Here is an 18,857-nt window from a genome sequence, read left to right as displayed (position 1 = left end):
CACTGCGTTCCTTCGGCTCCTATCTTGAGATATTCGGAGACGAGATGAGAACTTCATGTGGACTTGTCGCCGACATCGTATATGAGAGGGTCACTTACTGGAACCATGACAAGAGAGCACGGGTTTTGATCTCTGATATATGTCTTTATGTACTTCTTCCACCTTTCTTGTCTCCCAAGGGATGAAGATGTGACGCTGCCCGTCGATATGGCTGGATGCTCTGTTGAATCAAGACTGATGATGGCACACCACGCCATAAGATAATGTATGAGAAATTAATTAAACACTAGACAAGCTCTCTACACCTAGAAGCTCGTTTAATAGTTCCGTCTTGGGCACCGTTTGTCTTCATGGACCCGTTTGCCATCAGCTGCCGGCGGCCGGCAAGGCAAACGGCGAGCTGGCAGCTGGCAAGGCAAGCATTATGGGCTTTTAACCCGGACGCGCCCACGTCCATTTTCCCTTGTCCCCTTCTTCTTTTTCATTGCAGTCATTTCCTTCCCATCATATTCTGCCATGGAATCCTCTGTTTCCGACTTCTTTTCCCGCACAAATGCAGCTATTCAGCCTCCACGCGACTGGCGGCAGATGCCCGAGGTCCCCGATGCAGAAGAATTTATGAGCAATGAGCCTCCTAGGCTCCCATTGAACGACTTTGAAGCCCGACCCCAGTTGCGAGACCAGTTTCTTGAGACTCAGTATCGTCTATACCGATATGAAGCCACCGAGACCTTAAGACGGGCCATACAAACACTGCGGAGGGCTCGCAAGTACCAATCAAGCCCGAACGAGCAAGAGGACAGTGCAGCGAATAAGTTGGAGAGAGTCAACGTTTACCCTGGAGTAAGTCACGATCCCCCATGAACCATGAAAGTAACTAATAAGATTTTGATTAGGTTCGTGTTGCCGGCTTTGCCCTTGGAGCAAGTACAGCTGGCCAACGACTCATCATACCGAATGCTCCAGTCCGAGATGAGGATGACGACGACGACGTCTCTCCTGACGACCTTGAGCTATTCTGCCCGGGGACCTTGCTTGTGCTGTCTAGCGACTGCTTCGAGACTACATGCTATGTTGCCACTGTTCTAGAAAACGAGGGATTGCGTGATGTCCCACCAAGCATTGATATCTGTTGGGGGAAACAAGATTACGTCGTGTTAGATCCGATGCTTAATCTAGCAATGCTCGAGCCAACGAATGCATATTTTGAGTCTCTTAGGCACACAATGGTGCGATTGCAAGACATGGCTAGGACCAGGTAATCTCTCATCAGAATTTCTGCGCATTGTCGCGTTGTTTGACACCTTCCCAGTTGTCTCTTGGACCAGTACGTATTCTTACCACGTCCTCATTCTGTTCCGAATGCTCCCTACCTCAAAGAAACCCCAAACGGCAACCCAGCCGTTCCAAAAACAGCGAGAAGTCTTGACAAGTCGCAGCACGATGCCTTCACGGAGGCCACAACACGGGAGGTTTCTATTATCCAAGGACCTCCAGGAACCGGCAAAACTTTTACATCCAATGTCATCCTGCAGAGCTTAGTCGAAACGCAGCGGCAGTGCCGCGAGGCGCGTATTAACCCTGGACCTAAAATACCGGTTATTGTGTCTGCTCAAACGAACCACGCCTTGGATCAGCTACTCCAGATATACGTGGAGACCCCGGGGGCTGGGAAAGTTGTTCGTCTCGGTGGGCGCAGTAATAATGAGGCTATTGCAAAGCTCACGATACACAAGTTACGGAGGACGCACGTGCCTGTCAGCTACCGAGCACAGCCAGTAGGAAAGCTATTGTCGTTTGCTGGGCGGGCTATGGCTGCATTCCGCGCGGCTGTTATACCAAGCGATGACATAGAAAACGCCAAAGAACTTTTTGACTATAATCTGATCTCGGAGGATCAATACTATTCAATCACTAATGACGATTGGGAGTCGAATGAAGATGGTAAAGGTGACTTGGCGGATTGGCTTGGCAAGCCTCAACCTAAACTTGAAGACAGCGGCACAAGCCGGGATGACAAGGCCAAACAGCAGGCTCGTTGGCAAGGATCGAGAGTTTTTTTTATACCTTTACCAACATCATCAGATCGGTCGGTCAGCTCTGTCTCCCAAGATCGCGCCCTTCATCTACTGGACACGACACGCAATCTATACAACATCAGACCCGAGGATCGACAAGTCGTCTACAATTACTTAAGAGAAAGGCTTCATGCTAAAAAACACCCCTCAATGGCAGATCTTATTCAGTCCTATAATGGGGCGCGAGCGTCAATTCAGAGCACCAAGGTTACCAACGATCTCGCCTATATTCAGGCGGACGAAATCGATGTGGTTGGATGTACTGTCACAGGGTTGATGAAATACCGACACCTCATTTCTAGCCTTAGACCTCAAATCTTACTCATGGAAGAAGCAGCAGAAGTCCGCGAAGGCGACACAATTGCAGGTCTCTTGCCCTCTATAGAGCATCTTATTCTCCTCGGCGATCACCAGCAACTACAGCCACACGTCGACATGATAGAGCTAGCTAGTGACCCCTACCGCCTTAATATCTCCATGTTCGAACGACTCATTAAACTTGGAATCCCACACAAGACCCTGCTTCAACAACGCCGCATGATACCATGCCTGCGAGAAATTGTGCAACTATTTTATCCAAAATTAGTCGACCACACGCCCACCATATCGAAACTGCCACTGAAAGTCTCTGGTGTCAGTAAGCCACTATGGTGGTTCCAACATGACTGGCCAGAAGAACCTGGCTTTTGTAATGGCACCTCATTGCAGAACTTTAGAGAGGCTCAGATGATTGTGCTATTTGTTCAATATCTGGTTACGCTGCGAAATATCCCACCAGAGCGCATCACCATGCTCACGTACTACAGAGGCCAGGTTGACGCTCTCAACAAGCAACTGGCTGCCAATCAAAAACTCGCATCATTGGAAATAGAGTGGTCGGTACGAACTGTAGATGGTTTTCAAGGCGAGGAGAATGACATCATCTTGCTCTCTCTAGTCCGCGGACCCAACGGAAAGGCTGGTTTCTTGTCGCAAGAGAACCGTGCCATTGTCGGATTAAGCCGTGCAAGAGTCGGCATGTACATCTTTGGCCATCAACAAGTTCTTCTGAAGCATCCTCGTCGGACTTGGTCCAAGGTTATACGACAGATTGGGGAGAACCAAGGGCGGTCATTGCCCCTATGTCCCGACCCAGACACAGACAACGTGGTTCAAGTTGACCATCCAGATCAATTTAAACCAATACTACGAAATGCACGGCATAAAATGCCAAGAAAGGAGCGCCAAAAAGGAAGTTATTCCAGTGGCTCGGAGAAGGGGGCCCAACCTGAAAGCTCTGGGGCTCGCAATGTCAAAAGCCCTCCAAAGATCCAGGCCCCAGAGAGCCAGGCCCCAGAGAGCAAAGCTCCCGAAAGCAGCCTGAGCCAAGACGCACCAAGCCCCCAAGTAAGACTAAGATTTTGGACCCCCAATCTTCCAAGCCTGCCGCCAGAAAGGCCAGTAGACACAACAGAGTCCTTGGCTTCCGATATTGAGCTGCTGTCATTCGAAGATTCGGAAACAGTCCCCATCTCGCAGCAGCTGGCGTGGGATGTCACGCCGCTGAAACCAGCTACAGAAGAAGAGGGGGAGGAATGGCTCATAGAGTTTTCAGATGGCGAAGAGATAGAGGACAAATGATGCAGAACAACTGCACTGGGCTGCTTAAACTGGAATGTTTTGATGTTTTGAAAAAATTGATTCAAGTACGCTTCAAGTGGTCACCTTTCCTAGCATTTAAAGTCCACAGTGTTTTCGTAAATCCAGTCGTAGGCCGGAACGTAAATCGTAATCGCACCAGCATCATAGTAAAAATTACAGCATATGACGAAAAAAAAAGCCATGATGAATGGTATATTGTTCCATTTTCTTTTAACAATCGTGTATGCGGAGTACTCTATAGGGCGGAAGAACCGCTAGTCCCGGCCGTTCGGTCATTCGGTCCGGCGGTGACTCGGCCGAAAAAATTACCGTTTTAGGTAATATCGGCCTTGATCTGCCCACGTGTACCGCTGCTAATGAAAACGAGAAAAAGCCGTCAGATTAGCGGCGTGAATGCGTTTATGTAGCTATTTTTAATTCATTAGACTGCAGGAGGGAGGAGAATTTCCTCGGTTGTGCCGCCTGAAAACTTGAGCGCGCTACACTTTCCCTTTTTTTTGAGTCTACACAAAAGCACCTGTACAAATGATAGCTGACGAGCGAACTCTAGGCTACTGGCTGAGATGAATGGTTGCATTGGCTGGCCTCGCTACGGGGTCGCAGACAGTTGGATCATGAGTTACGGATGGATGCCGAGCACGGATCCAGCCAAAGGAATGTAAAAATAAAATTGAATTAGCCGTCTCTCTAATTACAAGGAGACTAGTGTTCGATTTTTAACATTACTATAGGCATCTTGGGGTGGGGTGGCGCGGCAGGTGCTGCCAAACGCGGCACTGTACCAAGACTAATCATTAACCACATTAATCTCATACCCGATTAGAACTTCTGTGCTTGTGCCGTCCCAGCCTCGTGTCCCTGCCGCACTCAGCATAAACCTGCTTGTCGGGTCAATGTATAAGCTGGAAATGACGCCGGCACGCGGGGGCCCGGGGATGATGAGGAACGGGACAGTCGAGTGTTTAAAGGCCCGGGTGTCCTGGAGGTCGTACAGCCGGAGGATGTCATGCGATGCGCTGGCGAGACCCGGGGGGTTTAGCTAGTGACTCTGGAGTGTCCATTGGGAAAAAAAAACGAGCGGGACAATGATAGCTCCGGAAAACACACTTACCAAACAAGATGGCGCCCGTTAGGCATGGATCGCACAGCGCTGACTGCACCGCTTCCAGTCGGAAACTTGAGTGCCCTCTCAGGCTCCCAGCCTCTCTTTGCCTTTCTCACGTCAAACTCTTCTACTGTGCCGTTTCTCCTCCCTGCGTAAATCATGTTGCCGTCGGGGCTCCAGCACGCGCTCATGCACCAAGGCGGAACACCCTGCCTCATACCGATTCTGGCCACAGCGTTGGGCGCTCGGCGGTCCCAAATGCGAATTGTGCCGTCAATCGTGGACGAGAGAAAGGTTGTTGGCGATACTTGTGACTGGTCAAACTGCTGCTGCTGCTGCTGCTGCTGGGAGACTGGCTGGGCAGCTGATGGGACGGGTGATGGTGACCTTTTCAGAAACTCTTTATCATGGGCTAGTTGCGCCATTTCTCTTGACTCGTCTTCCGTTTTGGGAGGCTGTGATTCACTGGGTTGTTGGGCGGCCGCCGCTTCGACAGGGGCCACGGCCGACGGCTTGTCACCATCTACCTGCATCATGGCGTCTTGTGACAGAGGTTGTTGATTCTGCGTCTGTGTCTGTGATTGTGTAGTCGGCGCGCTCTCCTCCGTCTTAGTTTCTGGTTCCTTGGTGGTGGTGCTCAAGTCAGTCATGGCAAAGTCGGCAGAGTGGTCCATACCCCCCTCGTGGCCGGGCATCATGTCCATGCTGGCACCAAAGGTATCATCGTCGTTGCCGAAGGGCTGCTCGCCCGCCGTCTCTCCGAATAAACTCCCCGCGTCACTTCCGCCAAATAGACTCTCGTTACCAGGCGAGACGGCGGCGTCTCGACCGGCGGCGCCAAATTTGTCGGCGGCTCCGGCATCACGCGCACCAGATTCGTCCTTGAGGATACCGTTGACAAGCGGAGCGCCATTATTCGTCGATATGGTAGTTGATGGAATGGGCTCGTCTGCTTCCACGGGGACGGGGTCACCGCTCGCAGGGCGCAGCTCGATGGAGGAGATCTGGCCGCCTGATCCGTCGAAGCTGCGGATGGTCTGGCCAGTGTTCAAGTCCCAGTCAAAGATGTTCTTGTCCCAACCGCCGCTCAGCACGCTCTTTTCGTCGGGCGCCAGCATCAGCGAGCTGACAGCGTTGGTGTGCTTTTGCAAGCACGCAATCTTTTTGCCCTCGTCGTGACGGACACTCTGTAGGTTGATGCCGCCCGATTCGAGGCCGGAGAGGAGCCAGAGAGCTCGCGAATGAACGGCCAATGAGTAGACGGGCGACAGATTGTGGTCTTGATCTCCTCGTCCTGGGGCAGCTGGCTCCTCGTTTTCCCAGTACGACATTAGGATGCCGGCCTTGGTGACGCTGTCTACGAAGGGGTGCTTCTGGGCGACGGTCAAGGCCAGCTTGCCGTTGATGGTGCCGGGCCCGTCATATTTTCGAATGTAGCCGTCCGAGCCTCCTGTTATCCAGTAGCGCAGGTCCGGGGTGATGGCCATGGCATTGATGCTCGTCGACTGGGGCGCGGCCATTGTCGGGACGATGTCGTAGAGTCGCGCCGTGATTGCTTCAGGTCGCAGAGATGGACGAAGGCGTAAGCGGGCGGCGGAAGGCGTCGGCGTAGCAGATTTGCTGGATTTGACAGCCGATTGCCCATCTCCGTGGCCATCGGGATCGCCATGGGCGTTGGCATTGGCATTGCTGTTGGCATTGGCGCCGCCATCAGCAGTCGCATTCGTAGTCGCAGTCGCGTTTTGGGTAGCGGCGGCGTCGTCCCCTTCGTCGTCGCCGCCATCGTGGTTCTCGTTTTCGTCGTCGTTATTCTCATCGTCGTCATCATTATTGTCGTCGTCCTGTTCTGCGGCGTCGTCCCCGTCCTCGGCATCCTCCATGACTTCGTCCGGCTCGTTGGGACGCTCCGACTCGGGAGAGCTGGCCGAGAACCTGTCCTCCTCATCCATGGCTGCTGCGTGGATGCTTCCGGGATGCTGCTGGGGGTGCTGCTATGCAGCGTCGGTGGCTTGGGAAGCCTTTGAAGCGGAGAGTCTTGTTGTCTTGTTCTAGGTTCGTAGAGTCAATCGAAACACGGAAAGAGCTCACTGGCTATTGCCGCCTTTCATCCAGCATCCGCGCAAATTCACCCAAGCTCTCTCTGAATACTTGCTTGCATCGCATATCTAAACCATGAAGTTATACTCTACTCGTTGAAGCTCTCCTCAATTGGGCTGAGTTGAACTTGGAAATGAATGGCAGCCTGTAGTGATTATTCTGTCAATTTCCTTTCCAATGCATGGCAACCAGTGTAAGGAAGGTACATTGAGCCAACAAAGTAGTCAAGTATACGCTTAATACGCCATCATCTATTATAGCATGATGCATGATAGTGAGGTACCATCGGGCCAAAGGCTCGTGGCCAGCGAAGCAGGAGCCAATCAATGGGCAGAGAACTGGTGAAAATACCCCACTATTCACTGTTCGGAACCTGGGATGCTTCATTGCTCAACATTGAATCATCAGAACAATCAATGCTTGCTTCGGGTTCACAAGGCCTTTCTTTACCGTCATTTACATTGCTTGTGACGCCTATTCAGAGCTGTGGTTGCTTGGATGAATCCAGGATCGACGGCTAATTAAATCAACATGGCTACATCCGACGGAGCATGTGTTGAAGCTCTATTCTTCCATCGAAACTGTTGACGTGTTGGACAATGGAATCCCTCACCGCGTGCATGGCAGCAGAGAGGTGGGCAGCGATTAATTGACTTCATAACATTCGTTTGCGTCTGTGGACGTTCTTCCGGAAAGCACTCGGCCTACCACCGTCTTTCAGCTCGAACAATCAAGCGTATGTTTGGGGTCAGATTCATGACCATGGAGAGTTCTTGGATGAGAGAAAAGCGAAGCCTGCCGTCGCTGGCAGCTTCATGGCTGCCTTTATATGCTGTCCAACTGCTCACAGTATCAAAGCACAATGTGCTGCACCGCAGTCTTCATGAATAAAGGACGCATTTGGTCAACATGGGCGCCAGTTCGTCTACTTCAGCCGAGTGCACAACTACCAGATACAAAGAAGACGCAGTCTCGCCCTTTTTTCACAAAGACGACACAGCTACCCCGGGCTCAAAACTCAAGAGTCAACTGGAAAGACGTCACAGATATTGCTGTTAACACGATGTCAATTTCAGTATATATGAAGACGGTCACGCCGCCCCTGATAGCGCATATCATGACCCATTGCCAAGCACAGCAAACCCCCCAATATCGACGTATCGAACCTTCAATACGCCAAAAATGCCTGAAACTGTCAACAGACCCCCCGCGTCCGAATACGCAAGTAGTGCTGGGAGGTCAAATTCCTCCGGGAGGGGGCCTCGTAAGAAGTTTAATGCCGAGCAAAAATATGTCTTGAACGACATGTGGGAAAAGTATGAAAAGCTGAATAAACAAAGGTTAAAGCCGAGTTTCTTTCTATATCCTCAAGCATTGCAAAAGAGAGTTGTGGACACCTGCAACAAACGCGCCAGAACGTACAACAACCTGTACCGCTGCTTCGAGGAACAAAACGAGCAGGAATCACGGGACCGGGCCGAACTCGAAGCTTTCCGGCAAGCACGCACCGCTCAACAAGCCGCTCAACGGGCCCCTGAGCAAGCCGCTGGACAAGCCGCTGGACAAGCCGCTGAACAAGCCCCTGAGCAAGGCCCTGAGCAAGCCGCTGAAGAAGCAGGGGGTACTTGAGAACTAGAGCCACACAATGAGCGGCCCAAATGTGAGCATGACGGGGAACCCGATGACGAGGACTCGTATAGCGAGGAGCATGGCGCGAGAAGGACAGCGATAGGGGAGGAGCCGATACGGGCAATGGAGATGGGCATGCCAGGGCATTGTGCGACCTTTTCTCAATATGCTCCCTCGCGATTTGTGGTCTGGGCAGAGACTTGCCGTTTACAGGAGGGCTATTTGTGTGTTTGATTCGGAATCTACGGCAAAGAGACGCAATCTACAAGAGGACATGTGTGCCCTTTATTCGGGCTACGTAGCAGTGCATAAGAAGATACACATGCGTTTCATGTGGAATCCACGGCAAAAATTTTGGTTGAAAGGAGGATATGCACATCTTCAATTTAGAATACACCTCAAAGAGACGCCGTTGATAACGGGGGATGTATGTGTCATTTATCCAGAAACCAATACACTTCAAACCCGCCACACATCCTCTCCCACATGCAAAAGAACCAAGTGTAAATAAAAACGGCACCCTCGACGCCCCGACTCCCACACCACCAACAGCAAAAAAAAAAGGAACGGTATGCAAAATCCCCAAAAGGGCAAGTAGCAAATCGACGTGACGGCCCAACTCCCAACCACCAACTCCCAACCACCAACCACGAGCGTCTCCAATCCCGCAAAGCCCGCCTGCCACACCATCTGAACAACCGGAGCGGCAGTCCCTCCCCGTAAAGAGCAATCAGAAAAGCGCACCGGCGGAAAGCAGGACGCAGACACGGGCACGCTCCTGCCTACAGGCAGCAGAGACAAGCACACCACCAGCAGAAAGAGGGGGAGGAAACGACCAGACAGCACCAGTGCCGGCATGCAACGCAGCTGCACAGCAACGGGTGCAATTCGCACGCGGGGGAACACATAAAGCCCAGATGAGTAAGACATGGGGTACGTGAATAGGGGGGAATATCCAGCTCGTCCCCCCTTTTTCGCACGCACGGGGTGGTGAATCGTCGCCGGTCGTCACGCCAAGTCAACAGCTCTTCAGGTTCACTGCGCGAATGCCCAGCCGGGAATTTGGGCCCTTTTTATTTAAAATTTGTGCGCGCGTGCGTGTGTGTCTTCACGCCGCACAGTCTGCTGCAGAAGCGGCGCTTGACTCTCAAGAACGTCATTGTGCCAAGGCAGTGTCACCGCTTCGTTGTATCACCTTGGCCACGATGGTCCGTGTTAGTCGCTGTTCACGCTCGCCGGCTACATGCATGTTAGTCACGATGTTTCTTTCCTTTTGGGAAAGATGTCGAGGATCGTGTAAATCGCTTCTTCACGAATAATACCACCGTACGACAAAAAAGGGGTATAAAGAGTCCCGCGTGGACTCTTCTTTTTTTTTTTTAAGCTCTTTTGTCAAAGATATTCTGAGCACACGAGCTTGGGCGGATTCAAACGGCCCAAGGAACCCGGTACCGGAGGGAGATATATAGTCACCCGACGCTTCAGGCCATACTTTGACGATGCCGGATGCGCATACACACGCGACGAGCTCGTCCCGGCACGGCTCTTCGCCTCATGGTCGGCCGCAGCACGCGGGGGCGAGCGGAGGGCCCGCGGGCCATGATGTTATTTTGGACAGCCTGGCGGCCCAACATCGGAGTCTCAGGCGGATGGACAGTGTTAGGCACGGCGTCGTGTTCCAGATGATGCCGCGGGGGTTTCGGCAGCGGTACAGCAACGAGCTGCGCAGACGGGGGGATCAGCTCGCGCACCAGTATGGCCAGCGCCAGGGCGAGCTGGCGCAGGAGCAGGCGTTGGCCCAGGGCCCCTTTGCGCCGGGCGAAGTGTACGAGTACATTCACCACTCGCGGTGGGCTGCGGTCGCCGAGAGTGAGCAGTTGACCGACGTCAAGTGGTCGGAGTGGGCGCAGGGCTTGCTGGAAGAAGAGAGCCAGGACCCGGAGCAGGCGGGCAAATCCGACAAGAAGAAGAAGAGGGGAAAGAAGAAGAAGAAGAAGAAGAAGGACAGCGGCCGAGGCTAACTCTCGTCTTGGGTCATGGGATGCTGTGTAGAGCATCTACCCGTCGTGTTCGGGGAAAGATTTGTATGGATAGCTTAGACCGATCTCTGCTCTCATAATAAGAAGCAAAGCTCATCGTCACGCCCTGCTCCTCAAATTAAGCCCGTAGTTATTCCTCGTCTTGACGGCCCGTACGTAGTATTGTACAAGTCAGTAGTTGCCTTGTAGGTTCGGCCCAGACGGGACTTGTATGTGAGACCACATGTCTTCAGATAGACATGGTGTCAATATACACAAGTTACCAACAGCATACTATGCCTGTGAGCCCTGTGCAAGTCTGGAATAGTCACGCTCGCCAGCATGGTCCAAGTGTTCGTTGCGTTGGTTGTGGATCAGTTCGCCATTGTCTCAAGTCGATCCGAAACCTCGACTCAACCGTGTGTGGGGTTCCGGTTCCAGTTCCGTGTCTCAACTCTCAACAACAAGGTGCAGTCTGCACGTCAACTCCCACGTGCCGCGCTATCGAGCCCTGCAGCCCTGGCTTGTTGCCTTTTTTGACTTCAAACAACGAAATCCCTTCCAATCCATCATCATTCGTGCCAAGCAATCACCATCATACATACAACAGCGCACGTCTTCTGAAACATTCATATTCCCTACTCATATCCTACACGGAGTTTTTATTACCACCCATACTGCCGCCCATGTACAAGTTTTTGGTACAGTCAGGTGTCTTGCATGCTCACTTGTGAACAAACTGCCAAAACACACCTCTCCATCCCAAATCACACTTTCATCTCATCCGAGCCAGCCCTTCCAGCCCTTCCCAACGCTTCCTAGGGGCCCTCAAAGTTATACCCCAACGCCGTAGACCACGGATCCGAAAACAATCAGAACAAAGAAAAAGACGGACGAGAACAAACGTCCATAACAAGTTGAGCAGAAGAGCGAAACGAGGGACGCAATTATTGCATACTGTTCTGCCAAATGAAAAATGAAAAAGGAAGAAGAAGAAAGAAAGCAAAAAGAAAAGAAAAGAAAAGAAAGTCCCTCTTTCTCTTGTGGGTTCAACCGGGTTTCCACATATAAACAGTAAAGGAAGCCTGGTTGCGGCAGCTGGCTTGACGGAAATGCGCCTGGTCACCACTTCGCGCCACACTGCAAAATCGCAAGGGTATTATCATTAAGTCCCCCCCAAATCGGAATGGAACGCAAGCGCAGCTGTAGTATATGAAATAGGCACTTGGTTGGCTCGACATACGTAAAACAGAGACGTTGCTGGTAGAGCCGTAATCGGCGTGCCGTAGCTGTAATTTGAGGCAGCAGTCAAATCAAAATATGAACAAAAAGAATGCTTGTTATGAACCATGTGGTCAAGACATGGAGAGTCGGCGCGGCGTCAAGACCGTCAATTGCTGAGGTTGATCCGCCTCGCGTTATTTTTGCCTCATCAGCAGTTGCTGTTGCTTCCCGCAGACGCCGTTTGCGTGTCATTACTGAAGTATTGCATTACATTCCAATCATGGGGGGCAGGGCCGGCATGCTGTTGCGATGCCGGGCTGCCCGCTACGGGGCTCGCGAAACTGGGTGGCCAGCTATCATATGAACTTCCCCCTGTGGAGTATTCGTAATCCATCATGGAATCCCCAATAGATTGGCCCGAGTTTGAAGTCGACTGCCGCATATCACGAGCATGTCCCTCCATTGGTGAGCCGCCAGGCCCTAGAGGAGACTGCGATGCAGTCATCGAAGATTGGTTGGAGGGGTCGGGAGAAGGTCGGCTGGCCGCCGCCCCAAACGGCTGCGAGGGCAGGAAAACAGGGCCTTGCTGGAATGGTGCAGCAAAGGGACTCTGGTTATTGGGGCTCGTCGGCGTGAGCAAGGCTGTCTGTTGATGGGCCTGTGAGGGAAGAGGAACGAAGGGAGGAGGATGCTGAGGAGGTCCCATTGAGGCAGCGCCGCTGGCAAACTGCGGTGGCGGAGGAGTGGGTGTAGGAGGCGCGCCCATGACAATATCCGCCAATTCATAGGCGATGCCAACGACCCAGTTGGCCTCGCTTTCGTCGCCGGAAAAGAACTCTAGGAGATCCTGAAGCTGTCCGGGACTCTCCTTCTCCAAAAAGCCCTGGGCTCGGCCCGTCTTGCTTGGATGCCAGCTGAATTGTGCCCGCCTACCACCATAGTCGGATCGTTTCCCCTCAACAATGGTATCCCATGCTTCCCGGATTAGCGGCTGATGCATAAGACCATAGATGACCCGTGAGTGCATCCAGTCACCCTTGGAGAGTCCGGATTCGAAGTGGCGGGCAACGTGTTCGACGTGTCGTTCCCGTGCAGGATGCAAGGCAGAACAAAAGCCACATGCCCAGTACTTTCGTTTGCGAAGAAACTTGACTACTTTTTCAGCGTGAGGGCAAGTCTTGCATCCATGGCACTGCTTATGATGTTGGTTGAACGAGTTGGATCCCCAGAAGCTTCTGTTGCAGCCTGGTTCCGGGCAGGGGTATTTTCTCCAGCGTTCGTGGAATTCGTCTTCGTGTCTCTTCCAGTCATACTTTCGCTTAAAACTGGTCTCACAAGATGTACACCAGTAAATGTTTTGCTTGTTGGCGGTATTGTTGCTGCTGCTGCTGCTGCTTGCACCTCCGCCGTTGAGAGACGAAACAGAGCTGCCATGCATCATCCCCACGCCGACATGCGGAAAACCAGATCGCGCAGATGCACCGGATTGCCATGACAATGCTGAGTGAGCCGAGTTTGTTGACCAAATGGATGCATGTCCTGAGGAGCCGGAGCTGACGGAGGAAATGGAGATCCTGGGCCTGTGAGAAAATGCTGGAGAAGGGGCGGCGAAGAAGAGGTGAGGTTCAATGTTGGCCAATTGAGAGCCGGCCGACCGGTCCATGTTGGTCATCATGGTGTTAGAATTCGAACCGAGAGTAGGAGCTGAAGACCAGTTTCGCGACATGTCGTCGGCCAAGGATTCCGTTTTGATGTCGCCAGAGGCAATGCTCGACGGCGTCGAGGACGGTCTCATAGGGGGCGCTGGTGCTCGGCTGGAGGGAACGGTAGACGGAGGTGGTGGCGGAGGACATTGAGGAGGAGGAGGCGGGGGGGGATCACGCTGAGGAGCGAGTGACGTTGGTGATGTTGTCGTAGTCGTTGGTAACGATAGAGTTGTAGCGAGTGTTGCAGTTTGTAAACCAGAGTGCTGTAGCGACAGGCTATCGTCAACCCATTGATGGAGCATGTCCTTGGAGAAACCAGAATCGATCAAGACCTGGAGGTTCTTGCGAGCCTCAGCAAGCACGTCCTGCGGTGAAGCATCGGCCGACGGCGACGAGGCCGTGGACTGTAGCGACAGCGGCTGCTGGAGCTGGTGATTCTGACTCTGGTCCATGGTGTAGTCTCACATCGAGGGTAATGGACGATGATGGGTGAAGGTGACGGAGCACCTCTACGACAACGACGAGCGTTGAAGGATAGTCTCGAATGGAATCAGACGGCGCAATTTGTCGTTGGTCGCAGTGGTGTGTCTGGTCAGAGTAGAAGAGCAGAGCTCAACGGCGAGGAGGAGGGGATAGATTAAAACAAACCCAAGCCGGAGGCTTGCTCAGTACAAACGGACGATCCTGTCCAAGCTGTATGGGTACGGAGGTACAGTAGTATAAAAAAAGACCCGGGATTCTTGTCGAGCAACACCTCCGTGCCAGATACCCTGCTATCAAGTACTCTGACAAGTTCCTGAAGGGGAGTCCCCGCGCGAATTAGCATGTATTATTATTAGTAGGGGGGGTGCAAAAGGGGGTAGCACTAGTTGACTTGTCCTGCGGCTGCTGCGCATTGATAAATCTGACTGAACAATCCCTGGACCAGGTCGCCAGAGAGGATGACCAGAGCCAGATGAACTAGCAAAAGAAACACAGATGCAGATAATGAGTTGCTGGAGTCTTGTATGCTATCTGCGCAATTACAACTAGGGCGGGAGGGCGCAACAGAATACGGACCGAGTTGACGTCGGCCCTGGGTGAATATGAAGAGTACTCCGTAGTCCATGGCCTCCTTCCCAGCCTTGTGTAAAGTACTTAAGTAGCTTTCTTACAATACGTCTGGTTGTTTCCAGCGAAAGCGTCGCCCTGAAAAACGAGTCGTTTTCTTGCACATACGGGGTACATACGCACGGAATACTCCGTACTCCGTACATGGACTGCGTATTCCATCCAATGGTCACCGGCAGGGACAAGCACCAGCAGCACCAGCAGCAACACTTCTCATCGCTTCCAGCGAGAGCAACAGACATGACGCAGACCTGGGACTAGGATTTTTTAGAAGGGCCACGAGGACTAACAGACGTGCAATGGGGGAAATTGCCCAAGGATGGAGGAAAGGGCCCCAGCGTTTGGTGTGCGCTGCTTTGCTGCAGGACCAAGAGGACCATGGACCCAGGCACCCCCAACACCAGCACACCAGGCCAGGTCACAACCATCAGCAACAAACGGGGGTTGGTGTGGGACAGCAGACAGGCCATGGAAACAACAGGCCGCAGGGGTGTGTGGGGGCCAGCAAGCCAACAAAGAGATTGATGAGGGAAGTCTGGAAGTGCTGGCGCACAATGGCACTTGCTAGCCAGACAAGATGGGCTGATGAGAAGCTCCAAATAGGGACAAAAGGCACTGAGCAGACCTCTCAATTGAGGAGTCTTTGGCCGTGCTGAGTCCGAACTGTGCCTGGACAAGTGGAGCGGTTATCACGGTTTGGTTGCGGCCCATCCGCGATGGTGAGCATGGATCATGGATCCCCGGTCCTCCCGCAATGTCGTCTGTACAAATATTGTACAAATCATGTCGACGGACGTGGTAGCGCCGAGTACCGGAGGCCGAGTACCGAATACCCCATTTTGTGCCTACAGACGCCGTGATACTCGGTACCTACTTCGTCCTCGCAAAAGGGCAAAAAGGCGGGCAATTTTGGCATCTGGAGCGGCATGGGACTTTCTCTGAGTCGGGTCCATGCGAAACCTTGGTTGGCAAGTTCAAAAGCGTCATGGATCCCCCAGTCTGGGATGGCCCATGCCCCTGGAACACACAACCCATAGCCCATGCCTTGGCCTCCAACTTTCCTTCTGGTGCCTGACGAGCATGAGTGGGGATCGACTGGTTGGATACCCAGCTTACCAGCAACAGCAACTCTACCACAAGAATGAGCAGCATGAGCGCCAGCAGCCCGCAGTAGTCCCGGACGGGAACAGCGCGAACCGCCACCCCAGTCGGCTTGCATCTTCTCAGAGATGGGTGCTCGGGAAGCATCGCCACGAAAACCCAGCCACCAGGGGCAGCGACAGCGAGAACCAGTGGGTGCCGCCGGAAGGGCGCTTGGGGCCAACCCTGCCAACCTGGCCGCGTCTGGCACATGAGATCCCCCAACTCGCCTTGCATGCTAGTCCCATCCTGTAGCTTGGCCAAGGACAGCTAGTTGCGCATCCAAACGCCTAGAAATGTCCCGCCAGTGTGACCAGCGCCACGGGTCAGCACCGAGAAGAGGGTTGCAACTGGCAGAAAATGGAACTTGTATTGTAATAGAAGCTGAGTATACGGTAGATGAATGCGACTCTAGGGCTGGCTATCGGGGCTGAGCTATGCTGGCTGCCGTCCAGCTCATGACAGGCGACGCCTCGCAGCACGTGTGTTGGGGCGAGAGCCAAGCAAACCAATTCAATCCTATGTGAAGCCGAAGGGGCCAAGCTCAAAGTGAGTTTTGCAATTTTGAAAAATATGAGCGGCGTGAGAGATTGTCTGAGCTCCCGAGGCTTGAGTGTTGACGAAGCGGAGAGGCCGGGGCGTGGGCGGCGCGGGCACGGTCATTCGCAATTCGCGCCCATCATCCACCTGCCATGGACTATGATGGAGATGCAATCAATAGCGTCGAGGACGTGGTCTGACTGTGAGATTTAGTACTGTATTTCGTCGAAAATAATACACATATTTCCTTGCGGCCGCACAGGAAAACTCTCGCGTAGCGTATGCCGAGAGATGTTCCCATGATACGAGAGCGAGTTGGCGTCTCGGTTGGGCCAGCCTTGCGGTGCTTGATTGGCATCATGAGTCTCAGAGGCTTCTGATTAGAGCCGAGAGGTGATATTCCACCAGTCTCTTGTTTATTTCGCACAAGCGTCTGGCGATTGCTGTACGCAGCCGAGTACATTTTACGGTTCGTGCCATGTAAGCCAAAATGGTGTTTACATCGCCAATTGCATGTAACTCCTATCGGCCGTTAGCTTGAAGTTTTGTGCCACCACGCTGTTGTGCGCCACGCCAAGCCCGGCTTGCCCGTACATCAAAGGGTTTCGGGCCAACGCTTGATATTGGTGGTCCGAGGAGAACAGTCCATGGGCCATGGTCACGGGCTGATAGCGCGGGCCGAGGGCAAAGTAAATAGGCCTCTAAGCTTCTGCAGGACATGGAAAACCCGACGGGTTGCGGAAGTTGGCCATGCAATGTTGCACCAAGTTGCTAGAGTTAGCTCAGCACGAGGTCATTTCCCAACGATGACGTCGCGCGTTGGTTCAATTGCTACCCCGGTAGAATGGGACGATGGCGGGACAGAACGTGGCACCGACAGTGCTAGCATCTGACATTCGGACAGGAGAAAAGCGATATCGTGGATGGCTGGTGACTGAAAAATGACAAATGAAAAGAGTGACCAGTGCAAAATGAAAGATGATGATGCCAACAGTTGCCCCGTGGTCGCTTGCCTTCTCGCCTAGGCATCATCAATAGAGGGGCTCTTTCCTCCTTGGGACACTTGGATGGAGTCTCGGCAATTGCAGAGGCAGCCGCGCCTGCCTTCACTGACAAACCGACAAACCGACAAACCTCCGCAACATCTTCGCAATGGAGACGCTGACGACTATGGAAGACTGATCTTGTGACGTTTACATTGACAGGCTTCAGCTTCGCGGCTTGATGGGCATGGCTGACAGTGAACCGTCGCCCAGCCTCGTATTGACATGGAAAGGCTGTTCTCTGCGGCCACCAGCAAACACATGGTGACAGCAAAATCCGACTAGAGGGATAGCGGCAACTTTTCCTTTGGGGTCCACGGCTTTTGACATTGGCTGAAAGCCATCATGGATTGACTGACAATCCGTCCGTTTTCTCTCCAACTTCATTACGAAGCATGCTGGACGGAACGGCCCATTCGATTTGCGACGGCAGCGCAGCAAACTTTCGTCCGTGCTTTGCCACCGTTGACACTTTGAGCACAGCGTTCCTTTGCAGCATGAGGGTGTCGTTTGGAATCAGGACAGAAGCCTCGTGGCGCTGGCAGGCTTGTTGCTGCGCAGTCACAGTCATGACTCGGAAGGTATTAAGCTTGAGACATTTCCGACGCCCTACAGAGTAGAACTCTTTGAATTCTTTTCCCACGCGCAAAGCGGGCTGAAAGACGATGACACTAACGCACTGGGCAACACTGGCTGACGTATCGGTACTCCGTACTCCATACAGATGCAGATAATTATGCTTTGCATGGTTCAAGTCCAGACGTGTGGCCAGCCGCATGTGGTATTCAGCCATCTCCATCTCCCCACAACATATCGTTTGCCTCTGGCGGCCGCCTGGAGCTTTCTTGAATGGATGCCCTGGTTCGCCAGTCGACCAGCATCAGTTGTTACACTGGAGGGCTGAACCATGTTCGACGTCGAGGTTTTAGAACCGCACGCTTCTTCTCCACGATGACTGGGGCACTACAGTCGCATTTTTCGCTTCTGTCTTGTCCCCTACTCCGTACACCTCGCGGAGCATGTTGCAGCGAACCCGATCCACCATCGCGAAAAGGCCCAGGAAGCTAGCTCCATGTTTTTCTCCGGCTTCCAAGTGGAATTGAAAGAAGGCGCGTGGCCCCGAGCGGCAGCATCTTGATCACCCCACAATCACCACATCCCGACTGGCCGAAGGCACCCTCAACAGCGCCAATCACGGCCGCAAACACCAAAGATGTATCTGCAGAGTTGTCTGTTTTGAGTCTCGGGGAGCAGAATCCGGAGCAGCTGATACATATTCGTACGTTAATGCAGACAGACTCCAGACAATACATGCCACATGTCTCGCCTACGCGACCTGGCCTTCTCGAAAACAAAACCAATGTCTTCCCACCTGAATACATATCTGAATATTCTCCGGCTGGCCATACCATGACACCAGATTCCACATCGTGGGACTAAAGGCTTTTGGTCCTTGACAAGTCGAAAGATCAAACTTTTGCTGACAGTTCTCAGCAAAAGATGCTAGTTACGTAGTATTTTTCCCG

At 52.8% G+C, this 18,857-nt stretch overlaps 5 protein-coding genes across 5 annotated transcripts; 3 read left to right on the top strand and 2 right to left on the bottom strand.

The window, feature by feature from the left end:
- Positions 1-516: 516 nt before the first annotated feature.
- On the top strand, positions 517-3,698 carry MAA_11019 (sterol esterase carbohydrate esterase family CE10; the record flags this gene model as incomplete). The annotated part of the gene is made up of 3 exons (XM_011412964.1): positions 517-843; positions 897-1,258; positions 1,313-3,698. The coding sequence occupies 3 exons, from the start codon at positions 517-519 to the stop codon at positions 3,696-3,698; spliced, it is 3,075 nt and encodes a 1,024-aa protein (XP_011411266.1).
- A 1,128-nt stretch (positions 3,699-4,826) lies between these two features.
- On the bottom strand, positions 4,827-6,773 carry MAA_08489 (transcription factor; the record flags this gene model as incomplete). Its single annotated transcript, XM_007826487.1, has 1 exon — positions 4,827-6,773. The coding sequence occupies one exon, from the start codon at positions 6,771-6,773 to the stop codon at positions 4,827-4,829; it is 1,947 nt and encodes a 648-aa protein (XP_007824678.1).
- A 1,330-nt stretch (positions 6,774-8,103) lies between these two features.
- MAA_08488 (uncharacterized protein) lies at positions 8,104-8,550 on the top strand (the record flags this gene model as incomplete). Its single annotated transcript, XM_007826486.1, has 1 exon — positions 8,104-8,550. The coding sequence occupies one exon, from the start codon at positions 8,104-8,106 to the stop codon at positions 8,548-8,550; it is 447 nt and encodes a 148-aa protein (XP_007824677.1).
- A 1,499-nt stretch (positions 8,551-10,049) lies between these two features.
- On the top strand, positions 10,050-10,571 carry MAA_08487 (uncharacterized protein; the record flags this gene model as incomplete). Its single annotated transcript, XM_007826485.1, has 1 exon — positions 10,050-10,571. The coding sequence occupies one exon, from the start codon at positions 10,050-10,052 to the stop codon at positions 10,569-10,571; it is 522 nt and encodes a 173-aa protein (XP_007824676.1).
- Positions 10,572-12,000: 1,429 nt separating this feature from the next.
- Positions 12,001-13,950, bottom strand: MAA_08486 (zinc finger domain-containing protein; the record flags this gene model as incomplete). Its single annotated transcript, XM_007826484.1, has 1 exon — positions 12,001-13,950. The coding sequence occupies one exon, from the start codon at positions 13,948-13,950 to the stop codon at positions 12,001-12,003; it is 1,950 nt and encodes a 649-aa protein (XP_007824675.1).
- Positions 13,951-18,857: the final 4,907 nt, after the last annotated feature.

Source organism: Metarhizium robertsii, assembly GCF_000187425.2.
Source record: "Metarhizium robertsii ARSEF 23 chromosome Unknown MAA_Scf_3, whole genome shotgun sequence".
Taxonomy (NCBI): Eukaryota; Fungi; Ascomycota; class Sordariomycetes; order Hypocreales; family Clavicipitaceae; genus Metarhizium; species Metarhizium robertsii.
Note: the sequence above shows the minus strand (reverse complement) of the source record. Positions and strands in the feature narration are given on the sequence as shown.